This window comes from Leptonotus elevatus, chromosome 8, assembly GCF_054856555.1.
Source record: "Leptonotus elevatus isolate MCC_2025b chromosome 8, RoL_Lele_1.0, whole genome shotgun sequence".
Classification (NCBI taxonomy): Eukaryota; Metazoa; Chordata; class Actinopteri; order Syngnathiformes; family Syngnathidae; genus Leptonotus; species Leptonotus elevatus.
The window spans coordinates 3,163,403-3,190,052 of record NC_141246.1 but is presented as its reverse complement, the minus strand read 5'-3'; the positions used below and the strand labels follow the sequence as shown (position 1 = coordinate 3,190,052).

Genomic DNA, 26,650 nt, shown 5'->3' with positions numbered 1-26,650 from the left:
AAAAAACAATGTGTTTTTGTATTAAATGTTACAATGGTAGTTCATTCCATGAGTTGACTTTCCATTATCGTCAGAAAATCTTGTGAGTCTTCAGTGTGTTTTTTTTTTCCGCAATTTTTTTGGGGTGATGTTCTTGGACGCGGGTGTATTTCTTGCAGCAATACTTATAAAAGGCCACTAGGTGGCAGCACTGCCCTCCAAGCCATCTCCATTAAACTCGTCTATCATGCGTCTTATTCTTAGCATTTTATCCTGCAGCAATGTGTAACGCCAAAGCTCACCGGCGACCTCTGCTGCTCGAAGCTGTCCACCACCGAGGCGGCACTCGTGCGTCTCGATTGTCCGTAGATCACGGTGGGCGTGGCCGCCGTGTGCGTGATGACGGGCAGGGAAAGGGGCGGCGGCATGGAAGCCCTGGGGTTGAGCAGACCGTTGGGGCTGGTGATCAAGGCCCGGATCTTCAGCTCTTCCGGTCCCGAATGAAGAACGTGAAAAGTTGGGAGTACATACCAAGACTGCTACGTTAGCTTCTCAGGCTAGCTCATTACCTGCGGCGTACAACTCCCTCAGCTTCTCGTCGTCGTCGTAAGACAGCGACTGGCCCTCGTCGTCCGATTCCGATCGGCTGGCGTCGCCCTAAAAGACGGGACGCACGGCAACACACGGAGATACACAAAACCATGAGTCAGATGAGGCAGACGGGCCGAGGGGGATTTTTTTGGCGCTGATCTCCCGTCGTCACAGCAATAAAGCTTGGCCCAATTTAATTAGAATTTTCCCCGCAAAGATGGAGGACGGCTGAGGCGGAGGGCATCAACCGGTGTGCGTCTACCGGTGTGTGTCTATCAGTGTGTGCGTGTTTATCAGCGCGTGACTATCAGTGTGTATTGTCTGATGGTGGAGATAAAGCGGCGAAAACTAAACAACGAAAGCTCACCAGCTGTGAATGACAGAGCGATACCAAACACAAGCCTGCCCTGGAGAGTTTTGAGTGTGTACAAGTGTGTGTACGTGTGTGTACGTGTGTGTGTGTGTGTGTCATGAAAACCGTGTCGAACTCGAGCGAGGGATTGTGGAGATTATTCTCTGCAAGGACAGCTTTGCTATCACCACCGGCAATACTATTGTCAACGGTGCCGGCGAGGACGCGGAAACTTTTTTCAGGGCTGATACGATACCGATTATTAGTAGTCAAAGACGCCGATAACCGATATTTGGAGCCGATATTTATTTTCATTAAAAAGGAAAATATTGACGTCAAAATTTGAAAAAAAAAATACAAACTCCAGCTCTTAATGAATTTTGAAGCATATGTTTATTTAATAACTTTTAGGGTTCGTAAAATCTTGGATTAAAAAAAAAACAATCTTAAGTCAATAGACATCTTTGTTTTAGAAATCTAACAAAAAGTTCTGGGATCTCCCAGGGGCAGTAGCATGTTTTCACAAGTGAAATAAAAACTTAAAAATTGTTTTCTACAGTAAAGAAAATATTTTTAAATTTCAAAATATCGGAAGAATAAATTTTGTACTTATCTCAGTTTTATTTTCAAACAAAAACAGAAGGTGCAAGGCCAGCAGCATCTCAGAATTATTATTATTATTTTTTAAATAAATACATTTAAATTAGTTCCCTGAAGTGAACAGTTTTTTTCTCAAAGAAAATGGCCGTGCGTTGAGTCGGCGCGGGGGCGGATCCGCTCCTAATGACGTCAAAATGTGCCAACAGCTCGTTTTCTCAGGTTGGGAGGGGCTGGTGCAAAATGACCTTGAATTTCTCGTAGAGAGGTGAATGAAGGAAAACACCACTTCGGTTTAAATGGATTTATTATCGGCCATATGATTCTTCAAAATGGCCGCTATTGGTCAAAATGCTGAGCATCGGCGCCGATAATCGCCTAGCCGTTCACCAACGCCGCTATCTCAGACGCAGCCCCCCCCCCCCCCCCCCCGGCACTGGTGGAGACGCTGCCAAAACCCACAAACACGGCTAACACCACCACAGGAAGTTGATTATTTTGATTTAAAGAATCCCTTTGCCGTTGTTGAGTTTCTTAAATACGTTCTATTTTAAATGTTTTAAGTGTCCCAAAGACGTATTTATATGTTTAAAAAAAAAAAAAAAAATATATATATATATATATATATATATATATATTTTTTTTTTTTAATGCTAGAGCATACAGAAGGCTTTGATGCACAGCTGACCAACCGCAACCTCGACTCAAACTGCAACTGGCAAAACGTTTAGGCAGCCACCGCCAATGCGACCAATGAACCGTCGCCACCGTCGGCAATTTATTAGAGCCATTAGCCGACACCGCCGAAGCAACCGCCGCGACTAACGTCACCGCCGTAGCTACTGCCGCAAAGCGACCTTACTTCAGCCTGGAAGCCTTCCACCAAAATGGCCACCAGCAGGTTGAAGAGGACGTAGTTGCCGAAGGTCATGAGAGCGACGAAGTAGAGGGCGGCCAGCGGCGTGGTGGATGCCATGCCGTTGTACAAGACGGCGTTCCAGTCCTCCTGCGTCAGGATCTGAGGGGCACGGGAACGAAACGTAGAAACAACAACGAGACAGTTACTTCAAAAATTAACCCGTTATATGATGTTTTTTACGGGCTTTAAAGAAAACGCATCGACCACACCATTAGGAACGAGCAAAGACAATTTAGGTACGTTTTTCGGGGTTTCAATGAACCCCAACGTACACGTTTTTTTTTTTTTAGAAACATCAAACCATTTTAAATCTAGCCTAACCGTATGTGACGTCAAAAATATTTTAAATATATATATATTTTTTAAATACATTCTTTTTCATGTTTCATATTTTTCATTCAATATATTATTTCCACTTGCTGTCGACTGAAGATGACATCACCTGCGCTGAGGAAGTAGGTAACCACCAACCGTGGCTCACCTGTTTTCTGGGTTCGGTTTGAGCCATGATTGGTCGTTACCTACTTCCAGCAAGTGGAATCATTCGTTTTTAAGGGTATTAATTGTTCATGAAAAATAATGAAGTTATCAAATTTATTCTAGACAAAATATTAAATTTTTACTGCTGGAAATGGCTCAATGAGCTGTACCCATCTATAAAAGTATGAAAAGTTATAAATGAAGAATTACAAAAAGAAAAGAAAAGAAAATGGTTTAATGAGTCAAGTATCCCTTAAAAAAAACAAACACCTGAAACTGAAAGACCTTATGATATTTTGTTGTTGTAAACATCAGACAGTCTAGAGTCTTCAATTAACCTAACGTGTCGGTTTGTAAACATCTAATCCACTTGACGTTCTTGTTAAATATTTATTAAACTTTTAACAACCCTCGAAATTTTGATGTTTTTTTTTTTTTTTTTTTTACATCAAAGGTAATTCCGGCTACAACAAACCCAACTTAATAAAGACAATTCCACAAATCCAACATGTTTTTGTAAACTTGAAAGCCATTTAGCGTCTTAAATGAAGCTAGCATACATGCTGTTGAAACATAGCAAAAAGTTTTCAAACAATATGAATAAGATTTTGTAAACATTAAAGACCATTTAGTGTCTTCAAGTAGCCGATTTAAATTCAGTTCCTGAACAGTTTATCTGAATGTTCATGGTTTTTTTTGTTTATTTTGTCCGGAACATTACAGCGGGATATTTTCTTAACATAAACTGCATTACATATTGTTGTCTGCACATTATTGGACATATTTTCACTTTGTGTCATTCTTCCAATCCTTGCCGCTGATCAGAAAAGCAGAAATCAGAGTTAGCCTCGAGACGTTAGCTTTCGGCTAACGTCGGGCTCGTGCGCTTGCTTCCGCTGCCCCGCGAGTGAGCAGCGGAAGCTAGCTAGCTAACGCGACATCAGCGGATTGTGATGTCAAAAATAAACAAACAAGCCTAACGTGCGAGCGTTAGCTTTCGGCTAACGTCGGGCTCGTGCGCTAGCTTCCGCTGCCCCGCGAGAGAGCAGCGGAAGCTAGCTAGCTAACGCGACATCAGCGGATTGTGATGTCAAAAATAAACAAACAAGCCTAACGTGCGAGCGTTAGCTTTCGGCTAACGTCGGGCTCGTGCGCTAGCTTCCGGAAGCTAGCTAGCTAACGTGACATCACCGGATTGTGATGTCAAAAATAAACAAACAAGCCTAACGTGCGAGCGTTAGCTTTCGGCTAACGTCGGGCTCGTGCGCTAGCTTCCGCTGCCCCGCGAGTGAGCAGCGGAAGCTAGCTAGCTAACGCGACATCAGCGGATTGTGATGTCAAAAATAAACAAACAAGCGAGCGTTTGTAAACATACAAGAGAATGTGCGTTTGTTTTGACACTTGAGTGCGCTTGGGTACAAAGTGATGCTTAAAAGATTTGAGCTGCTACAACAAAACAATGTGAAAACAACAGACTACTTTCTCACTGCGCTGTAATAAGAGGCACATTAACGTAGATTTAATATCTGTCTCTGCGGGCTGAACAGCAATAACGCTCGTCGGCGTTAAACAAGCTCCTGCCGGGTGATTTTTCGTCTTTGCTTTGCTTTTTTTTTTTTGTGAAGCGCATCATCTGGTTGCTCTGCCATTGGCTTGCATTCGGTCATTTCTGGAAGGGGGGACGGGGGGGGCAGGGGGGGGGCAGTGCTGAGAGTCAGCCAGCTCTAGATTGGATTAAAAATAATAAAGATGAGTATCTGGGCTGCGGCCAATGACACCACAAGCTGCTTCGGTTTAAATGTCCTACTATTTCATTTTAAATTAAATAGCGGACACCGCAATTGTGTGTGTGTGTGTGTGTGTGTGTGTGTGTGCGTGTGTGTGTTTTTTGTGTGTGTAACCTGGAAGACGGTGACTGTGGCCCAAAGCAGTGAGTCAAAATTCTTTCTGTCGGGTAGCGTGTCGCCGCTGTCTTGTCGCAAACCAAATTTACATCCAAACAAATGCATCCCCAAGATACTGCGCACACAACAAAAGGAAGAAGCCAACGATGCATTATTTGCTCACATGGTAACAAACATCCATACACTAAAAAAACCTAAATAAAAACATTTTAAAGCTCAGTAGTACACATAAGAATTTTCAAGAATTTATGCTGCCTAAGGGAGTTTCACTTAGCAACATGAAATTTGGTAGACAAAAAAAAGTGTCAAAAAGCAGCACCTGAAAAAACGTTTGCCCTTTTGGGTCGAATCTGTCATTTTGGTGAGTGCGGTTCTTTTAACTCATTCACTGCCATTGACGGCTTTAAACGTCAAAAATTCGTTTGAACTATTTCTATTAGCTTGACTTTTTTTTCCACTTTTGTTAACAATTAATTACAGTTTAAAAATGTAATCGCCTGACTCCCTGAATTTTTTAATAATCTTTCATTTTTTCGAAAGAAGTCAGCCACTACTTTGCAACATGAAATATTGCAGGTATGCCTATAATGAGTAGACCTACAAAAAAAGTCTCAAAAAGCCATGTTTGGGGGGGGAAAAAAACATGGAGTCAGCCCTTTTGATTTTATTGGCCATTTTGGCTTGGTAGCAACTTCTTGGAAAAGAAAGTTCAACCCCCAAAGAGAGTTTCCTTCAGCAACATGAAATTTTGAAGGTTTGCCTATCATGGGTAAACACAAAAAAAAAAGGTTCAAGAAGCCTACAGGAAACACACAGGAAGTTGATTATTTTGATTTAAAGAATTTATTTACCTTTGTTGAGTTTCTTAAATATGTTCTATTTTAAATGTTTTAAATGTCCCAAAGACGTATTTATATGTTTAAAAAAAAAAAAATATATATATATATATATATATATATATATTTTTTTTTTTTTTTAATGCTAGCAACCTCGAAACTGCACTGAACAGTTTAGATAATTGTAGTTGTCACACAAACAGCCAGCAGGTGGCAGCAGAGCAAAAGAGATCAACCAGGGCCATGTTGAAAAAAGCCTGTTTACCCACAGTTCTATACAGATTTGTAAATAATGATGATTGGTATATTCTAATGCTAATTGCTGCAAATGGCAACAAATAGAAATATACCTTTTTTTTTCCTGATGAAAGAAGAGGCTCTAATCTTTCTTTTGGTAGGTTCCACGTTTTTATAGCAATAGAACACAATATTCTGTGGGCCTTGCAAAATCAGTCAAAATCCAGTAAAACAGCCGGGAGCGAAGGGGGTTGCTTCTGTGAAAATGGCTGGGAGTGAATGAGTTAAAAAAGAAAGATACTTCAATTTGGTAGGCATGTCAATCACGAGTAGACACATCAAAAAAGTCTCGAGAAGCCACACCCGAAAAGACACGGAAGTCAGCCATTTTGTCTGAGGAGCTTATGACCTGAAAACTCGCCATGAAACTGCAGATTCTTCAATCTCGTACCTGAAGATGAAAATAAAGAGCATGAGCAGCATGCAGAAGGTGGCCACGTTGTCCATGGTCTTCTTGAGCACCACCAGCTGCCTCCTCAGGGCTGGCAAGAAGCGCACCAGCTTCAGAACCCGCAGCAGACGGAAGGTACGCAACACGGACAGACCGCCCTCCGCCTCGCCGACAATCTCCCACACACTGACAAATATATATAAAAATGTGAAGGGAACATCACAATCCCCTCTGAAATGTTCGAGTGTGTCGCCAGAACATTCCACCTGATGATGACGATGGTGCTGTCGAAGCCGTTGTAGGGGTTCTTGATGTAGCCGAAGAGGCCGAGGGCCAAGACTTTCAGCAGCATCTCCAGGCTGAAGAGACTCGTGAACACCATGTTGCTGATCTCCAAAATGTCCGTCAGCTCCTGCGGCTGAAGACAGGACAACTTTAGCCTGCTAGGAACAAATTGCGTTTTTGATGAGATCACTTGTTGCTAGGCAGACTAGTAGAGTTAAGTAATTTTTTTTTTTTTTTTTACAGAATTAATGAGCATACTTTATAAGAAAACAGCACAGCAACAGTGAGACGTTTTTTTTCAAGGTTGTTGCTAGGCAGAATTTGCGGAAGGCAATTGCTTTTCAGGAACACCTCAACAAAATGCATTTTTGAAGAGATCACTTGTTGCTAGGCAGACTAGTAGAGTTAAGTAAAAATTTTTTTTTACAGAATTAATGAGCATACTTTATAAGAAAACAGCACAGCAACAGTGAGATGTTTTTTTTCAAGGTTGTTGCTAGGCAGAATTTGTGGAAGGCAATTGCTTTTCAGGAACACCTCAACAAAATGCATTTTTGAAGAGATCACTTGTTGCTAGGCAGAATTGGTTGTATAAACTCAAGTACTTGACATAAGCGCAATTCATTATTTTTAGCCAACCGCTTGTTGCTAAACAGACTTGTAGCGCTAAATGTATTTATTTATTTTTTTTACAGAATAAATGGGCATACGTCATAATAAAACAGCTTATTGGCACAGCAACAGTGAGATGGTTTTTACAAGGTTGTTGCTAGGCAGAAATTGTGAAAAGCAATTGCTTTTCAAAAGGAAGTCAGATGCACACAAGGAATATGCTACTCAAAATGATCATTAGTTGCACGTTAAATTTGGGGGATGTCAAGGAATGCGGGTGCGAATTTAAGCAGAGGAATTAATTGGAGCTAACTGGGAGCTGGGATTCAATTAATTTTATCTGGACAAAGTGACATTTGCATAATTTCAATTTGTACAACAGAAATACATTTTACATTTTTACTCTAACTTTAACCTCAATAAAACGGGAGTTTAAATTGTGCACAGCATAAAGTCCATATCGAAGTTGGAGGGAGACGCCACATGGAACGGGGGTGACATTTATTTATCAGAGCGCACGTGTTTGTGTGTGTGTGTGTGACATCTGGCAGTGCTGCAGATGTTCCCCGGAGACATCCTCTGCCGTCTCGGAGGTGTTCCAGACTAAACAGAACATCGACAGCGAGGTCACGTGTGTTGAAATGAGGAAACGTGGAGAGCACACAACAGCGCTGAGGTTCGTCAAAACAGGAAGCCGCGTTGAAAAAAACCGATTTCTCAAAATTGGCGTTGTTTAGGAAGACACGTGCACCCAAATGATTGGAGCAGAGACGTCAAAATTAATTGATCAATCGACAAGTAATCGATTACTATTTTAATAATCGAGTAATCGTGTGCAGCCAGTTTTTTTTTTTTTTTATTGTGCAAATCCTCTGATTTCAGCATAGCAACAGTTAATTGTTCATTGTTTATCTTCTGTTAACCAAAATACGACATTTGCAAACATCTGTTTTTACTTAAATAAAATAATTACCGAACTGGTAACATAGTACGACATCAATTTTTGTAATCACTATACGAATATGAAGTACGAAATAAACACCAATCACTGGTTAATAAACAGTAATCAGGGGGGGGGGGGTTAGAGCTGTCAATTAATTATTGATTAATCACTTAATTACAAATACTTTTTTTTTATCCACACTTTTTAGCTGCCACGCTTCAAAAGCGAAATTGTCTTTACTATTTACGAAAAAAAACTTGGGCTGCTCGGTTAACTGAAGACTATTAATAATAATTGTCTTTGATATTTGCAAAGCGCGTTAGGCAAACGATTACCACCGAAACCTTCTTTAAAACGTTTTCATCCTCGTACTCTCATAACACAGTCCAAGCGGTGTATATTTCTTTGGCAGGCTTTGCTGAGATGAAAACTCCGGCACGCGTCTTACAGTTGAGTAAATAGGCCAAAAAGGCAATCTTCCCTCAGCAAATCATGAAGCCTTCACTGACTGCACTTTCACTGTCTCGCTCGCCCTCCCTCTCTCCCTCCCTCCCTCCCTCTCTTGTCCAAGGGTCACACTTTAATTAACACTTCAGGTCTTATGAGTTGCACACACGCGCACACGCACACAATGCCGAGCTCATGCGAGTCGTGCGGCAAGTGTTGATTGCGGTGTGCGTTTCATTCAATCCGGCATGCACGTCATTAACGCGTCCATTTTGGCCGTCGTAGCGGCGTGAATGAATCGAGCCAATCAGAGACTGCAAGGAGCCGGGGGGGGGGGGATGGGGGTGCGTCAATCATTTGCTCACGTGCATCGGTGACTACGAGTTTCACTGGCAGTTATTAAACTTGCGTTTTAGCTGATTGTGCGTTCCAAAAAAATACAACATTGAACCGGTAACAGTTTGTTTTTAGCGATAATCCATCATGAATAAATTATGCTAGCAATGTAGCCTTGGCAACAAAAATACCACCTTTAAAATGTTGTACAAATTCTTAGAAGATAGCATCAAAGGATTAACCGGGTTTTTTTCATCTGAGTTTTTTTTTTTTTGCGCAACACATGCACGCAGGTATGGAGGACCAAAACTGACCAAATAAAAAAAAAATAATAATAATAAATGAATAAAAGTGAAAACAAAAATTAATATACAAAATATAATTCAAAGATTAAATACAAAAAAATTATATAATTGGACAAAAAAAATGTGGAGAATATAAAATATTTTATATATAAAAAAATAAAAGTAAAAAAACATTTTTTAAAAACGTTTAAAAAACAAGATCAAAATTTGTAAATAAATAAATAAATGTGGAAATAAATACAAAACTAAATATATAAATATAATTAAATATCAATCAATCAATAAAAACGCTGTGCTCTCACATTTATTTATTTCATGCGGCAAACACTGTCAGATAAAAAATATTATTAAAATTAAAACATTTAGGACCGCCCCCTCATTTGAATAACATTTCGTCCTGACAGAGCGTCTGCAGCATGAAAAAAATAAATGTGAGAGCACAGCGTTTTTTATATATTGATTGTTATTTAATTTTATTTATTTTTTTATTTTTATTTTTATTTTTATTTTTATTTTTATTTTATTTTATTTTTATTTATTTATTTTTTTTATTAAAAAAAAAATAATAATAATTTTATTTATATATATATATAGTTTTTTAATTTTGTTATTTATTTCCACATTTATATTTATTTTATAATCTCGTTTTTTATTTTCACAATGATTTTACTTTCATATATATTGTTTTTATTTTCATTTATATAAATTTTTGTATTAAATTTTTTTAGTATATTTTTACATCAGTTTTTATTTTCACTTTTATTCACTTCTTCATTCATTTACTCATTTTTAATTTTTTTTTTTTTTTTTAGTTTTGGTCCTCCATACACGACGTGCACGCTCACATACCTGTTCATGATATTCTATTCCCATGGACAGCGTGTTGATGAGAATAGCAATCATGATGCCTCTGTTGAAGTATCTGCTGCCCACAATGAGCTCCAGTTTGGCCCTGAGTTCAGCCCAGCATCGAGCGCACGCCCGCCAGAGGTGCCGGCCGGCGGGCCCCTCGGCCAGGCGGGGGCCCGGGCTTTTGCAAGGCGGCTGCGGTGGCGGTGGCGGCGGCGGGGGGCTGCCGACGGGACCTCGCTGATGATGATGATGCTCGTCGGCCGCCTCATTTTGAGGGTCGCACAGTTGGTTGTAGTAGCTGCAGTACGGACACGCCGACGACTCCGCGGGGACCTCGCCCGGCAACGGGAGCGCAGGGTGGGCCGCGCAACCGCCTGCATAAAAACACAAACGCACGATAATCAGTACGGGCGAGTATGGATGCCTTTGATGTCTACGAAAACAAGCTCTTTGATGCTTTTTTTTTAAAAATATGTATGTCATGTTTACAAAATACATCAATCAGTTTCATGAAAGACAAAATTGTTTGTTTACAAAAAACATGTCCTTGCCTTTGATGTGTTTTTTTTTTTTTTTTACAAAAATATGTCTGAAACCGCATACAAGTAAGTCCATTGAAGACTCAAAAATATCTATATGGTTACGAAACACGAACCTGCATGTCAGGCTCAATCAAAACTCTAAATTGTCTATGAAAACACACCTGAGATTCACTAAAGACGACAAATTGTCCTTCATTTTCACAAAAACTGTACGTTGTGTTTTTGTGAAGACCATTTCAAGTTTAAATGGTCTTCACAAAAACATGCTAGATTGACTTAAATGACAACCAATCATGGCTCACCTGTTTTCTGAAGCTGAGCCATGATTGGTTGTTGCCTGTGCAACTGGAATGTCATTTTCAGTCGAGAGTCAAGTGGCCGCAAAATGGCCGCCACCTGAAATGGATAAAAACGTGTTCTATTGGCTGCTGCTCGATGACGTCACTTCTGTGACACGCTTTCAAACATCCTTATTCCGGTTTATATTGAAATAAATATACTTAATCATTTAAAATTATCCCCAAAGGCTCGTGGATTAAATTAATTACCAAAGATTAAAACGAAGGACAGTTTTGCTATGATTATAGTTTTAGTTAGTTTTTCATTTTTTTTTTTTAAGATTTTGTTTTTATTTTATTTTGTTAAAATATTTTTTTGAATTTTTGTTTTTTCTAAAATAACCTTGTGTAGACTAGTGTGGGGGGGTGCACATATAACACATCATTGCAAAGAAAATTTGGGGGTTGACTTTGCCTTAAGGTTCTTTAAACACACTTTTAACATATTATCCATACATTTAAAAACGTAATATATTGAGAGGGAGCAAGACCAATTGATAAGACAAAAATATTGTAGTGTCAGCGTCACCCTTTTAATGTTTACAGTAAGTAAATCCCATTTTTCCAAATTTACAAACTTACCATATCATAAAATACATCAATAATCATGCGATTTACATCATAGAGCGAACATACAGCTTTCTGTAAGCGTAAAAAGCAGGATTACAAGGTATTTACCAAATAGCCTTCACCATTAACTGGGCTGATCTTGAATACATCAGCCTGCTTCCTGATTTCACTCTTCTTCTTTCAAATTTCACTGTAAAACAACAGTGTGCCACCGTCTTGTGGTCAACAGTGGAATTACTCCCCAAATAAAAGAAAGGCAAATAGTGGGACCACAAACCAGTAAACCTGCGATGGAGGAAGTTATACTGCATATGTTTATTAAAATAGACATTGAGGTTATTGAACGCTATAAATTGTTAGGTTAGCTCTAAAACTCTCAAATGTCTTTGATGTTTACAAATATGCGCAATCTAAATTGTCTGGTCTGATTTCGATGCTAGTACAAAATGTTTCTGAAAACGTGTACGCTAAGGTCATTGAAGGCTCAAAGTGTCCTTCGAAACGTGTGCTAGCTTCTCCGAAGACTCCAAATTGTGTTTAGCTCATTGAAAACTTTACAAAATCACATAAGCTTCGAAAATATACGCTCGGCTCAATAAAGTTTCTGAATTGAATTTGATGTTCCCCAAAAACAAAAAAGCCAGGTTGTCAAAACATTTTAAATTGTCTGCTGTCTAAATTGCAGTACGGTGACTAAAGACTGATTCCAAAATATGTATGCTAATTAGCCGTTCCACTGGAACCTGGTATTTGCCATTATTTCTTTCTTTTTGTGAGTGCTAGCGGAGCTTCTTCTGATCTCTCGTGTCGTGCACAACAACAACAACAACAACAACAAAAGTCAATAACGTGGAAGCTGCTGTTGGGATTCTTCGCGCAAGTGGGGGGGGGTGGGCTTCTATTCGAGCGCAATCATTAGCGAGCAGCTCGAGGGGAGAAAAAGAGAAGGAAAACGCTGCTGTGACATAAAAATCGACGAGTCATCCAGCGCGAGCGCTCCTCTCGCCGCCGACTTTGGCGTCGTGACCGCCGGCTGGCGTTTTCCCTGAAGTGCGGCGACGCGCTGAATCCAATCAAGTCACTCCGTCATGTGTAAACTGTACATAAGCCCCCGCATGAGGTGCAAACTTCCCGCCCGAGGGCGTCAATCTCAAGAAATGCTACGCTTACGCTGGCTTCACTGATAACTCCAAATTGTCTTTGATGTTTATGAAAAACAAATGCGGTGCGTTTGGTTCATTGAAGATGATAAATTGTGTTTTGCCAAAACACCGTACGCTACTTTCACTGATGACTCTCTAAATTGACTTTGATGCGTTTGAAAACACAAATTCAATGCCGGGTTTATTGTAGTCGACGTTGTCTTTGATGATTTCAAAACAACACAGTTGAGGTTCATTGAAGACTTAATTGGCTGTACAAAGTTCACCAAAGACAAAAAAGTTGTTTTTGTTTATGACAACACAGACACGAGTCAGTGGAGACGAAATTGTCTTAGATGTTATTGCAAGCGCATACGTTAGGGTTCATTGAACGTATGCAAGGTTGATTGAGGATTAACTTGGCTTTGATGTTGATGAAAATGCACACAATATGTTCACTATATAACTATATATAAGCTGTCCTTTTTTTTTTATAAATAGAATAGAAAACAGAAACAGAAATTATTTTTGATGTTGGCAAAAAAAAAAACGTTTAGGGTCCTCAAAGACCCTAAATTATTTTATTTTTATTTATTTTAAGTCCAAAAATAGAAATGCTAGATTTCACTGAAGATGCAAATTGTGATGTTTACGAAAAGTAAGCTAAGTTCACTGAAGAAGCTAAATTGTTTTTGATGTTGACATATGCATACTCAAGAGTTAGTAAAGACGAAGTGGTTTTTACAAAATTATTGTCTTTGATGATTTCAAAACCACACAGTTTAGGTTCATTGAAGACTTGTCTGTACAAAGTTCGTCAAAAACAAAAAGTCTTTGTTTATGACAACACGTACTCATGAGTCAGTGGGGACAAAATTATCGTTGATGTTATTGGAAGCACATACGTTGGGGTTTGTTGATTATTTTGAAGTGGAAAAATGTATGCAACGCTGTAGAGGACTAACTTGTCTTTGATGTTCACTATATAACTGTCCTTTTAAAAAAAAAATAATACATGATTCATTGGGTACAAAATTGTCTTTGATGATGGCCCAATAAAAAAAAAACAATGTTAGGGTCCTCAAAGACCCTAAATAATTTTCATTAAAAAATAAAAAATAAGATGCAAATTGTGATGCTTACGAAAAACGTAAGCTAAGTTCACTGAAGAAGCAAAATTATTTTTTATGTTGAAATACACATACTCAGGAGTTAGTAAGGACTGAGTTGTTTTTTTACAAAATCATGTACAAATTGTTGACTGGTGATAATAAATTGATGTTTTTACGAAAACACTTACACCAGGTTTACTGTAAATTGCCGTACGATTGGTTCAACAACTACTAAACGTTCTTTGACATTAAAGGATCTTTGTGCAGTTTGTCACTTTTTTTTTTACTCGCGACTGCCACCTCTGGCCCAAAGCGCAACTGCAGCATCTGTGTCAGGCTCGTTTATGGTGCGCGTGCGAGAGTACGATCTTAAAGTAAGAAAAACTCCGCCCCTCCCGAAAGAAAGTGTGGAGTGTGAGGGTCCGCACACGCTGCTATAAAGGGAAGATAAAAGCCAATAGGTGCAGTCAGAGTAAAACAGTCAGGGCTCTTCGTACTCATCTGGGCATTGGTGGCGCAAACATTACGTAAAAAAACAAAAAAGCTTTAATTATTACCTTTTTAAATTGCACAATGCACTTTTAACAAAAACAGTAAGCCGAACAAGAATTAGCATTGTTTTACATTAAAAGTAACTCCACCAATCAGACTTTCGTGGCTTATACCGTTGTGTACAGTATCATCTTTTGTTCCAGTATCCACTTGAGTCAATGAGCCCAAAAGTAAAATCCGCTTTGTGTCACCAAGACGACTGCGTGCAACAATAACACCACCAATAGGATTATGTCCCTCCTCAGATCCTGTAGTGCACTGTTTGCTCCCCCTGCTACTTAGCTTTAAACCAATTAGGATGAGTGACAATGTAGCGTATGCTCATTTGATATCGTCTTCCATATTGGACACAAGCTCATCTTTTATTTACTATAATAGTTAATGGAGGTCGCAGTAAAACAGCAATCATTTTAACGGTGAGTACTTTGCTGTTACTTTATTACTAGGATACGCCAGGATGATTTCTATGGCCTCTTTCAAGTGTTGTTAATTAGTGACCATTGTAGCATAAGGCACTAAAGTTGCATATTCTACTTGAAGATGTCATTAAAAAAAATACATCAAAATTAATCAACCCTTGTGTTTTTGCTGTGTGTGTGGGGGGGGGGGGGGGGGGGAGGGGGGGCATACGTTGTGGCAAGGCCTGACATAAGCCACCGGCTCACCAAAAGTGAAGTGCATCGTCTTTCTCAATGCACTGTAACAAAATGAATCAACAGATGTCCATCAAAAAACACTGGCCCAGCAGGCCCCAATGCAAGCAGACTGTAACAGCAAACAGTTCAGCCCAAATCCAAAGTAGCACATTTTACCTGGATTTACACCTAAAATGGACTAAGAAATGTTGAAAAACATAACTAATGTTTTCCCATAGAGATCCTGACCTTCCAAAATGGCCGTTAGCGCAACCATTTTGCTGGCACAGAAAACGCGTCTGCCACTTTGAGTCAATGGCGAATGCCTCACTTTAACAACGATTGACAGCTGTTGCGGACCAAAAAAAAAAGGATCCAACATGCTCCAGGCTACCAAAAGAGGAACCAATGCGAAGCTAATGTTGCACTTTGTACATGGTGGCTAAATCAGCAGATGCTAACACGCACACGCAAAATATGGGGGGGGAATAATCCGTTTCGTTCATTTGTGCTGCTACGGTTTAATAGATAATAAGACAGTTGAATTTAATAACCGACCAACACCATAAAGAAGACTTTTTACGGCATAAATGTTGAAGTTGCTAACGTACCTAAATAACACTGCCAAGACTTGCGTGAAGCTGCCAACTTCGATGGCATTTTGACCACAAATAAAGGGGAAATAAATTCAGATTGTATGATCAGATTTGAAAAGCACTCACATTTCCACATTAGCAGCATCGCCAAAGTTGGAAGAAAAAAAAAAACCTCCTGACACTTCATCGGCAATCCAACATGTCCGCCTCGCGCATGTATATCATTTCCTTTTCATCATTAAGTGACTGTCAAATGCTCTTGGGTGGAAAGTTTTCAAACTCCGCGCCATTGTAAGCCATTAATGCTGCGCCAATACTTTCCTGCCGTTCAGAGAAAGTCACGTGACGTCAGGATCTCTATTGGAGGCATCTGGTGGGTCACTGCCCCACTTGGGCCCAATGCAAGTAGACAGTAACGAAAAAGTTAGCTTCCAAACAAACTATTCAAGTAACCCCCCCCCCCCCAAAAAAATGCGAGTTATAGTAAAATACGTTAGCCAACTAATTCACAAACTCGCCTCACCGTGTTCGAGCTGCGGCAGCCTGTTGACGGTCTCCATGGCGACCGCTCTCTTGTGATACGCATTCTTTGCATCCAAGTGAGTGAGGAGTGGCGATATGACGGGGTAATTAAATCCTCCGTTACTCAGCCGACGTTCCGCTACCGGCAGCGGCGGCGGCGGCGGCGGCGGATGTCGCTGATGATACATCTGATGAAGATGCGACAGGTCGCCGGCAACGTGACCGGAATGCCGGTGCGCCAGCCCGTTCATCTCGGCGACGCCTCGGTCCCGCCGCCGCCGTATGGCGTAGGCGCAGCGCAGGCCGGCGGCGCCCCGGGCGACCAGTCGGGACAGGCGACGGCCCGCCTTGCGGCCCAAGTGCGCCAGGTAGCGGATGATCTCCTCGTAGCAGCTGCCCGGCTGGCTGTCGCTGGCCAGAGTGGACGCCGACTGGTGGAGTTGGCGCGCGCGCTGCTCCGACTTCATCAGGGCGTGCTCGCGCTGCTTGGTCTCCGAGAACTGGGTGGCGATGACCACCAGGCACAGGTTGATCATGAAAAAGGAGCCCACCTGGGAGGGACAAACGGGCAATCGTCAAACATCAAAGTACAAATCGGCAAATCGGCCAGTGTTAATTTTCCTGTTAATTGTGTCAACAAAAACGAAAACAAAAATATTTTCGGCAACGCACATTTTTCACCGAACTAAAACTAGACAAGACTAGACTAAAACCCTCATTAATAAACAACAACTGCGACTAAATCAGTATACATTTTCGTTGACGAAAATTGTACTTTACTTAATTAAAAACTGGACCAAAATTGATGGACTTTTTAGTTCATGAACAAAAATGAGCCAAAAATGTTATGATTTTGTCAAATCTGGCCTCCGCTAATCTGTCATGTGACACTGTCATGTGACACACCCCGAGTGCAACGTGCACAAAGACGTGAGACAGACAGGAAGTGGATTCACGGCGAAAGGTAAAAAAAGCAAAAAAACAATTCAATCAATTCAATCAGAGTTTTAACGTACCATTAATCCAACGGCTATAACAGCCCAACAATAACGTTAATCCAACTGCTAACTAATGCTGGCTAACTTACTAGCTCGTAACACGGTAGCCACTTGTTGATATCATGTCATTGTGAGTGAAGTTATTTTTCATCAAAAAAATAAGAGAAAATGTTATGTCGAATACTTTTAGAACCGAAATGTTTAACATTATCTGCTGACAAAAAAAATAATACAGGGGTTAAATAATTGTCCTGACTAAAAAGTTAACAGTTTTTCTTGACTAAAACTAGACGAATAAAATTTGAAAAAAACAAACTAAAATAAAGACAAAAATGCTAGATTTATAATCAACTAAAACTGAGACTAAATTTAAAAACGACGGATAAGATTAACACTTATTTCCCGTGTTTGCTCTAATATGCAGTAACCAGTGTTATTTTAACACTGTTAGGATAAAAAGTTACACTGTCAAGAGTAAATTTCCCTTGCAACCTGAATAGCACGACCTTGAGTGTTAAATTGACCACACCCTCATTTCCAATTTCCCAGCGCACTGTCGACATTTCAACAGCGACACATCCAGTTGTTGACGTTAGGGCGGCGTGGCTCAGTGGTAGAGTGGTCGTCTCCTGACCCTGAGTTGGGTTCGATCCCAGGTCAGTGTGACTATGTCAAAGTATCCTTGAGCAAGATACTGAATCCCCAGTTTGTTTCCCATGATGCCGTGAGGGCTTTTCAAAGAGAAAAAAAAACGCTAAATGAAGCGAGTCAAGTGTAGTTTGAGTTAAATTTTTTAACACTGACGCTCGTGTAGAGTACTTTCAACACTACTCAGTGTTTACCAGTCGATTTTTTCACACTATAACAGGGTTGGAGTAACACTGGTTTAGTGGGAAAAAAAAAGTGTCATATTTACACACATTGGTGTGGACACATAGAAACACTTTTTCTAGTGTTAGATTTAACACTCTCAGTGTTAAATCTAACACTGGCGATTTTGCTGTGTATGGAATGTGCAGTGTGTTTAAGGTTTTTTTTTCTGAACGGCCTCCTCAAAATAATAATAATAATAATAATAATCAACTCGAGTTTTAACGATTGAAGTAAAAGACATGCGTGCTGAATGAATAAAATAATAAAAAATGTTAGTAATACTTGGTGGTCGTGGTGGGTCACTGCTCCACTTGAGCAGACTGTAACAACCAAAAGTACAAAATTAATTACAAAAATTGAAATCCTCGTATCTTTTGTCTGCTTCTTTTTTTTCTCCCTGCGTGGCAGACCTGCAAGGTTTCGTGAAAGACATCAAAGCACGTTCCGTGTTACTAAGCCTCTTTTGTCCGATTTGACAAGCGGCGGCGGCGGCGGCGGCGGCGGCGGCGGCGGCGGCGGCAATGAGCTTACGCCGCATAAAGTAGACCCTGCGACACGGTAAGCTTGTCAGATACTTCATGTCTCAAGTATCTGCAGATAGAATGTGTGTGTGTGTGTGTGTGTGTGTGTGTGTGTGTGTGTGTGTGTGTGTGTGTGTGTGTGTGTGTGTGTGTGTGTGTGTGTGTGTGTGTGTGTCCTTACTATAATAAGGAAGATGAAGTAGATGAAGTTGTAGAAGGAGTGGGCATCCATTACGTAATACATGATGTCCACCCAGCCTTCCAGAGTAATTACCTGGCAGAGCACACGCACACACACGCACACGCACGCACGCACGCACGCACGCACGCACGCACGCACACACACACAAATGTCAGTAGTGTCCCAGCTCCATTTGGAATGTCAATGTTCCTGAAGGACAAAGAAAAACATTTTATGCCTGAAAATTAAAACATTGTGAAGTAAAATGACCATATATTGAAATGTAACCATTGTATTGCCGTAATAACGCCTCAATATTTTGAGAGGGAAAGGTTGCAAAATTAAAAACTAAAATCATTTTTAACTGGCTAAATTAATAAATAAATGACTATTCCAAGTAACCCATGAATTATATTTTGCAATTTACAACATCCATCCATCCATCCATTTTCTGTACCGCTTGTCCTTACAAGGGTCGCGGGGGTTGCTGGAGCCTATCCCAGCTGGCTTCGGGCAGTAGGCGGGGGTACACCCTGAACTGGTTGCCAGCCAATCGCAGGGCACACAGAGACGAACAACCATACTCACAATCGCACCTATGGACAATTTTGGAGTGTCCAATTCACCTGCCATGCATGTTTTTGGAATGTGGGAGGAAACCGGAGTACCCGGAGAAAACCCACGCAAGCACGGGGAGAACATGCAAACTCCACCCAGGAAGGTCGAAGCCCGGACTTGATCTCACAACCTTTGCACTGGGAGGCGGTCGTGCTAACCAGTCAGCCACCGTGCCGCCAATTTACAACATAGTAAAGATATTTAAAATAATAATAAATTCAATCTGTGTACAGTACTTAATAGTGAACAAACCAAAAATGAACAATTAACTAACAATCGCTAAAAAATTGCCACAGATAAAAAAAAAAAAGTTTTAAAAAGTAATAAAGTATTTTAAGTTTAAAGCTGCTGAATGCAGAAAATTGACATTTCAAATCGCTACTGCCACCTGTGGCCGAAAAATTTAACGGAACGCTCCCGAATCGCACATGAAGTCACATCCGACAAAAGGCGGGAAATTCGAACCCGAATCCAGTCTGAAAATGATTGGCCAAAGGCTTAAATTGTGAAGAATTAGAAGATGTTTCATAAATGTTCCAAAAAAAAAAAAAGCTATTATAAAGATATTTTTGGGCAAATTGTTACATTTAGCAGCTATAAATAAAAAAATAAAAAATTAGACATCACAATTCTTTTTTGACAGTATCAATTACACATTCAAGTTAGTTTAGAATTATGAATAATGAATACAATATCAAGTTTTGCTGTTAACATTAAAATCTATATTTATCAAATGTATACTCATATCCAATAATCACCTGAAAAATGGCAATCCACGCATAACCAATGTTATCAAAGTTGATGGCTCCCTTGTGCGGGTTCAACTCGCCGGCGCGACACTCGTTGTAGTACTGGTACCAGTTGACGCACGACGCCCCGTGCCCTCCTCCTCCCGTTACCGCCGGCGCCGGCGCCGCCCTTTCGAGTCGGGCGTCTTCGGCCGCCAGGAAGCAGGACGTCCCGGCCACGCGGCGCCGCGGCACGTCGGCGCAGCGCAGCATGCCGTTGTCTCGCTCTGCCGAGCAGATGAACGGGTGGTCCTCCGTGCCGCCCGGGCGGTAGTAAACGCTCAGGAAGGAGATGTTGTACCTCCTGGAATACAAGTTGGTCGTAAAAAACGATGACCGAACGTGAAATGTGAAAATAGGGCAAAGATTTTTTTTTTGGGTGTCATTGAAGAAGAAAGAAAGAAAATGTCTAACGAGAAAACAAAATGACATAACAGCTGCAGCGGTGTTGGCAACCAGACCGTCACGTCAAAAAGCGGAAAATCGCTTTCTTCTTCTGCCCTTTTACTGTGAAAAGCCTAAAATGATGACGAGCGACAACTCGCGTTGATAAACGAATGCAACGACGGATCTGGTGGGGCACTGTCGCACTTGCCCCGAAAAGCTATTTTATTGAGAAAATCATTTAAAAAATGCGAAATTCACAAAATCAACAAAAAACCTAACAAAACGAAATACAGCACTGCCTCGACGTACGAGTGACCAGATTTACAACGTTTTTTAAGACAATCTTGAGTTGCGAGCACAACAACTAGCGAGTAATATTGATGATGAACAAACAAGATGAAATAATGGATCTGCTCCATTTGGTGCCTTCGTAAGCAGTCCATAATGGCAACAAAAAAAAGGACAATAAATTGCTCTATCCGCACTTAAATATTTTTGGGTCTGAAATCCTGACTAATAAAAAAAAAAAAGTTTAAAAAATGAATAAATACAGTTGAAAACATAACCTCGCATTTCTGCCCTACGTGGTCTCAATGCAAGCAGAATTATGCGTAGAAAGAAAAAAGTTGCAATAATACACGAAAAAAGAAAGCAGTCATACTTGGAAAATTAGACCTTTTTTCTTCTTGTACATAAACCACAGAAAATAAATGGTTAAATATCACAAAAACAAAAAATATTTTTTTAAAAACCCACAATTGTAGGCTTATAAAAGTTATGACTTTTTTTTTCACGTAAAATTAGCCATTTTCAAGCTGACGTAGCCAAAATAATAGAAATAGCTTTCAGTTGTCATTGCGGCACATTTCTGCAATGCAACGTCATTATTTTTTTTTTTTTTTTGTAGGTAGTTCTATATACTGGTAACTTTTTTGTTTTGTTTTGTTTTTCTGATGCAAATGATGATTTGCTAATGAGTCAAACTGACGCAGTAAAGCAGTATATTTTATTTATTTATTATTTATTTATTATTTATTTATTATTTATTTATTATTTATTTATTATTTATTTATTATTTATTTATTATTTATTTATTATTATTATTATTATTATTATTATGTTATTTATTTTACTTTGCTGTTGCTGTTTATGTTGTTTTTTTTTAATTATTTTACCTCGTAAATTAACTCTGGGGGAGAAACGGGGCAAATCACAATCAAACTTGTCTTCTTTCTGCTCCTTTTCATTCAACGATGAAGAATATTGTTTTTTATTGTCTTTTCTTTCTTTTACAAATGAAGGAAATAAATGATTGAAATGAATGACATGAAAAAAAGTGCCAACTATTGCTGAGCACGACTTACTCAATGTCCGATTTTTTTTCTTTCAGTATCGTGGCTGCTATCAGAGAACCCGACACCTAAAAATAAGATCATACCGGTTCGACACCGACGGTACGACACCAATCCCCCCTTTTTTTTTTTTTTTTATACAGCGTTAAATATATCGTCCCTCTTTAGCTTGTGCAAGTGCATTTAAACAAAGGAGATGCTGAGTACATATTCTTTAAAAAAAAAAGAAGATTTATGAAATTGCACGTTCTCGCCGCGCTATTCCGAGATGGATGTTCGCAGTCAGCAGTATTCCCCCGTGCGGGCCGGATTAAAAATAGACAATTTAAGCGAAACAACAATGGCAACCGCACAGTGAGACGCACTCCACATCAACGACACTTGTTAGCGGGATTAATGGCGCAGTTGTGTAACGAGAAGAAGCCAAGACAGCAAATAAATGGCCGCTTCCCCCCCCCCCCCCGTGATAGATGACTTTTATGCTCTTTGTGTTTCCGGACAAAAAGGGGAGACGAACGTGTGGAAAAGATGAGGAATCAATCATTAATGAAGGAGAGGCGTTGAAAAGTCATTCGGCCGCAGCGAGAATCGGATCAATCGTCGATGAAGTGAATTGCAGACCAACGAGTCCGCTGAATGATGTTAACTCTCTCGACGCAGCCGCAATCTTTGCCTTTGTAGTCGTTTTTCCGCATCGTAGAGGAGGGAAAAAAGTCACAAAATTCCGAGGAGAAAAGTGGCTCAATTACGTGAATACAATTTTTACGATTTTGTGTGTTAAGTCCTGACGACTAATTAACAAAATGAAATAACTGAGAATTCCTAAATCCGCAATTTCATTGTGAAAAATCCTCCTAAAAATACGTGTATGTATATTTTTTTTTTTTACAGATCTGAAATTTTAAAAAGTAATTGCATATTAAATCCCAATTGTCATATAGCGGGAAAATTTGCAATCAAGATTACACTAGTCAACAACTTTTACAAAAAATTTTTTTAATCGGTAGTAAAAGTAAAAAGTGAAAATCAGTTCCTTGTTGTGCGCCGTTATTGTGACCCCCAAAAAAATAAAAAATAAATAAATAAATGTGGGTGTGACGCTGATAACTATCTAACAAAATTAAACAACAGATCAAGTCGGGCAGAGGGAATAAAGTTGTAATATTATAAGAAAATAATGTTTGCTTATTTCCGAACAACAAAAGTTGCGTGAAAAAAGTCACAATGTTTCAAAGTCCAATTTACGATATTACAATTTTTCTGTTTCGGAAGACATTTTTCTCCAAATATTACAAGAATAAAGCCATAATATTATGACTTTGTTAAAAAGTTTTTCAAACGAAAAAGTCACAGTATTATCGAAGAAAAAAAGATTTTCTTTTGAATAAGAAAATAACTCATGAGAATAAAAGCGTAACGTTACAAGAATACAGTATAATATATTATGAAAAGGATTTACAAAATAATTTTTTTATTTGTTCAAGATTGCAGCAAAAAAACTTTTTTCCTTTTTCTCTCAAAGAATAATTCCTTTTTTTTATTATTACATTTTAATACGTTCAATTTTATGAAAAAGTAAAAGGAAAGCTAAATTAATACAAGTGAACCTAAAAATATTTCTCCCAAATACATCTTAGTGGTCGACCCAAGTCATTTGTTAAAAACGATCAAAAACAACAACCATAAAACGAAGCCCAATCACAAAACCAATCACTTTGCCAGCCAATACTCTTGATTGGTGATTAGCGCGACGTCTAATCAGGGGGGCGCGCGCCCCGAGGGAGACACTTCAACGCTTTATCGATTACAGACGACGATACGGACGCGCGGACGTGAATTGACGGGGCTGGTGTGGATTGGTCGCGGTTGCCGCGGTAACTCACATCTTGACGTCCTCCCCCATGAAGCAGCGGTTCCTCAGGAGCCCCGCCCAAAGCTGCACGCCCACGATGCCGAAGATGAAGAAGACGAAGAAGCACAGCGCCAACACGTTGCCCAGCATGGGAAGCGTGTCCAGCAGGAGTGTCACCAGGATGCGCATGCCTGACAAACACGCACACAAAACGGCAAACTGAAAAAAAAAAAATTCCCGCAGATTTGCCCTCACGTGCTACACTGCACTATCTGTGATGTTGAATGCGTGCGTGCCAATAAAAGGTGGGCCTGGTCTGTTGAGTGGCATGGAAGTGAGCGAACGAGTATGTATAGTTGGCTAGCTGTTAATTAGCTAAAACGTTAGCTGCTCAACTGACGGCATCGGGGCAGCTAAGAAGGCGCTCGTTTTTTTTCTGTATTTTCTTACTGTTTGTTCAATAAAGTGTTTTGAGTGTTGAATTCAAATCGCCTGTCAGGGATTACCGTACAGTTCTTTCTAACTAGCGATGGTAGGCTATATTAAATAAGCGAATTCTTGTATGTAGCTGCTACTAGCGCGCGCACGAGGTATGTTGTTTCGTTAGCATTTAGCTAGCCGGCTTTCATTGGACGAGTTGCTGCGGCCTGGTTCAACATTTTGACGTTCTAACGCACATTTACTTTTCGTTTTAGTGTCAGTTTTGTAGCAAGTTTCAACATGACAAACATCTTGAAGCAAGGCAAGGCAAAACTTTATTTATATAACACCTCACACACAAGGCAACTCAATGTCGGCTGGCCTACTTACTGTGTTAAGCAACCATGCCGCCAAATTCCCGTTCTAAAATTCCATCCTGGAATGTTTGGGGAATATTTCCCTAATAATGATAATAATAATTTAAAGACATCTTTTGCCTTTGCTGTGGCTAATTAGTTTGTTGCCGCTTTCCTGCCATCCTGAGGTTATTTCCGCAGCTAACGAATAAATAGCGACGGATTTCCAGCCTTCACGGACAACGCTGCTAATTGCAACAGGGACCATAAATATTACATTTCCCTTTGAATAAATGATTAGGAGGCCGTTTTGCAGCTTGGCGTATTTTATTTGGCCAAGATTCTCGGGGCGAGCCCACAAAATGCGTCTCAGTGAAAGCACCCTGAAATAATAAATGATTAAATAAATAAATAAATAAATGCTGTCAAAGTTAAAGCGTTAACTCATTGATTAATCACAAAAAAATATTGCATTAATCATGTATTAAGACAGATTAACCCCCCCCCCTCCCAAAAAAAAAGACAGATTAATCACACTATTAATTTTGACCGCGGATGTTTATGTTTAAAGTAACACAGGTTACATACATAACTAACATAACTACATGCATTAAAATAAAACATTTAATAAATGTTTGCATATGACATTCAGAATATTTGTTCATGTCACAATATTGGGGTCTTTTTTTGTTTTGTTTAAATTATGCAAATAATTGACTCGTTTGCTCCCAAAAACGTATAAATACGTTCTATTTTAAATATTGCCATGGTCCCAAAGACGTATTTACTATTTATACATTTTTTTTAATGTTTTTTTTAATGCTATAGCATACAGAAGGCTTTGATGCAGCCTGACCTGAAGATGGAGCGTTCCCTCGCTATAATGCGGTTCACTTCGCAGTCTCGCGGATTTTTTTGTGCAATTTTGCATGCATTCATTTTACAGTAATGTACCAATTTTATAAAAAATTATGAAGGTTTGAACATTGAGAATGTTTAAACAAGAGAGAAATGTGAGAAAATGTAAATGCCTCGATGAGAAAAGTGTATAAACTGCGTGGTGAAGGGTTTTAGAGCTTTAAAACATTTATAATACGTTTTAAACATAAAGCTTACTACTTCGCAGATTTCATATACTGTGGGTATTTTTTGGAACCTAACCCCAGTGGAAAACGAGGGAACACTGTATTACAAAAAAAAAACGGCCAGCAGGTGGCAGCAGAGTATAAGAGATCAACCAGGGCCATGTTGCAAATAATCTCATTTGCCCACAGTTCTAAACAGATTTGTGAATAATGATGAAACTTCGCTATATCCTAATGCTAATTGCTGCGAAACGGAAACAGATCCATATATACTTTTTTTTTCCTAATGAAAGAAGAATTTGGTAGATTCCATGTTTTTATAGCAATAGAAAAGAATATTCTGTGGGCCCTTGCAAAATCTGTCCAAAATCCAGCAAACCAGCCGGGAGCGAAGGGGGTCGCTTCAGTGAAAATGGCTGTGAGTGAATGATTGAATTGATTAGAAAAAGAGGATGATGGGAATGTACAGTGGTTCAAAAAATGTTGAAGATGTCCTAATAACATTAAATGTAGAAAGAATGAACACATAACAGGTACAAACAAAACAAAACAATAAAAAGCCTTTTTAAGTGATTAATCATGATTATCAAAAATTCTAAGATGTGATTAATCTGATTTAAAAAAATGAATTGTTTGACAGCACTAAAATAAATAAATAAATAAATGAATTCATGGGATGCAAACTGAAAAACTCAAGCACTCACTGGGAACCCTGTTGATGGCCCTGAGCGGCCGCAGGACGCGCACGGTGCGAATTGCCGACAGGCTGACGTTATGTCCGTCCAGCGAGTACTCCAGCATCCTGCGAGGGAGAGAACGAGAGCACTGACCCGTTTTGTCCACCGGGAATGGAACAGAACGCGCCGTCCTGTCTCCGGAACCCGACAATGCCTTTTTTTTTAACTGGGAACCACGAAGGCCTCGCGGGACTCTGTGGTTCCCATTGCCATTCTGCAAATCTGTCACACACACACACACACACACACGCTTGACATTTCACTGGCATTAAACAAGTGTCGACACGCGCACGCACACGCACACTTTTGGCTCATATTTAATGTCAGCAGCGCACGTGTCGGCACGC

At 39.8% G+C, this 26,650-nt stretch overlaps 1 protein-coding gene across 2 annotated transcripts in view; it reads right to left on the bottom strand.

Annotated features, from left to right (window-relative positions):
- LOC147169244 (voltage-dependent T-type calcium channel subunit alpha-1H-like) overlaps positions 1–26,650 on the bottom strand; it is a 73,581-nt gene that overhangs the window by 27,733 nt on the left and 19,198 nt on the right. For both annotated transcript variants that reach the window (XM_086082440.1, XM_086082441.1), the window contains exons 5-16: positions 26,271–26,368; positions 23,737–23,896; positions 20,085–20,418; positions 18,709–18,801; positions 16,137–16,686; positions 10,124–10,500; positions 6,613–6,764; positions 6,347–6,532; positions 4,820–4,937; positions 2,382–2,537; positions 549–636; positions 282–466 (exon numbers count right to left, since the gene is read on the bottom strand). In XM_086082440.1, the coding sequence (XP_085938566.1) occupies positions 282–466; positions 549–636; positions 2,382–2,537; positions 4,820–4,937; positions 6,347–6,532; positions 6,613–6,764; positions 10,124–10,500; positions 16,137–16,686; positions 18,709–18,801; positions 20,085–20,418; positions 23,737–23,896; positions 26,271–26,368 (2,497 nt within the window). The remainder of the gene's footprint in view (positions 1–281; positions 467–548; positions 637–2,381; positions 2,538–4,819; positions 4,938–6,346; positions 6,533–6,612; positions 6,765–10,123; positions 10,501–16,136; positions 16,687–18,708; positions 18,802–20,084; positions 20,419–23,736; positions 23,897–26,270; positions 26,369–26,650) is intronic.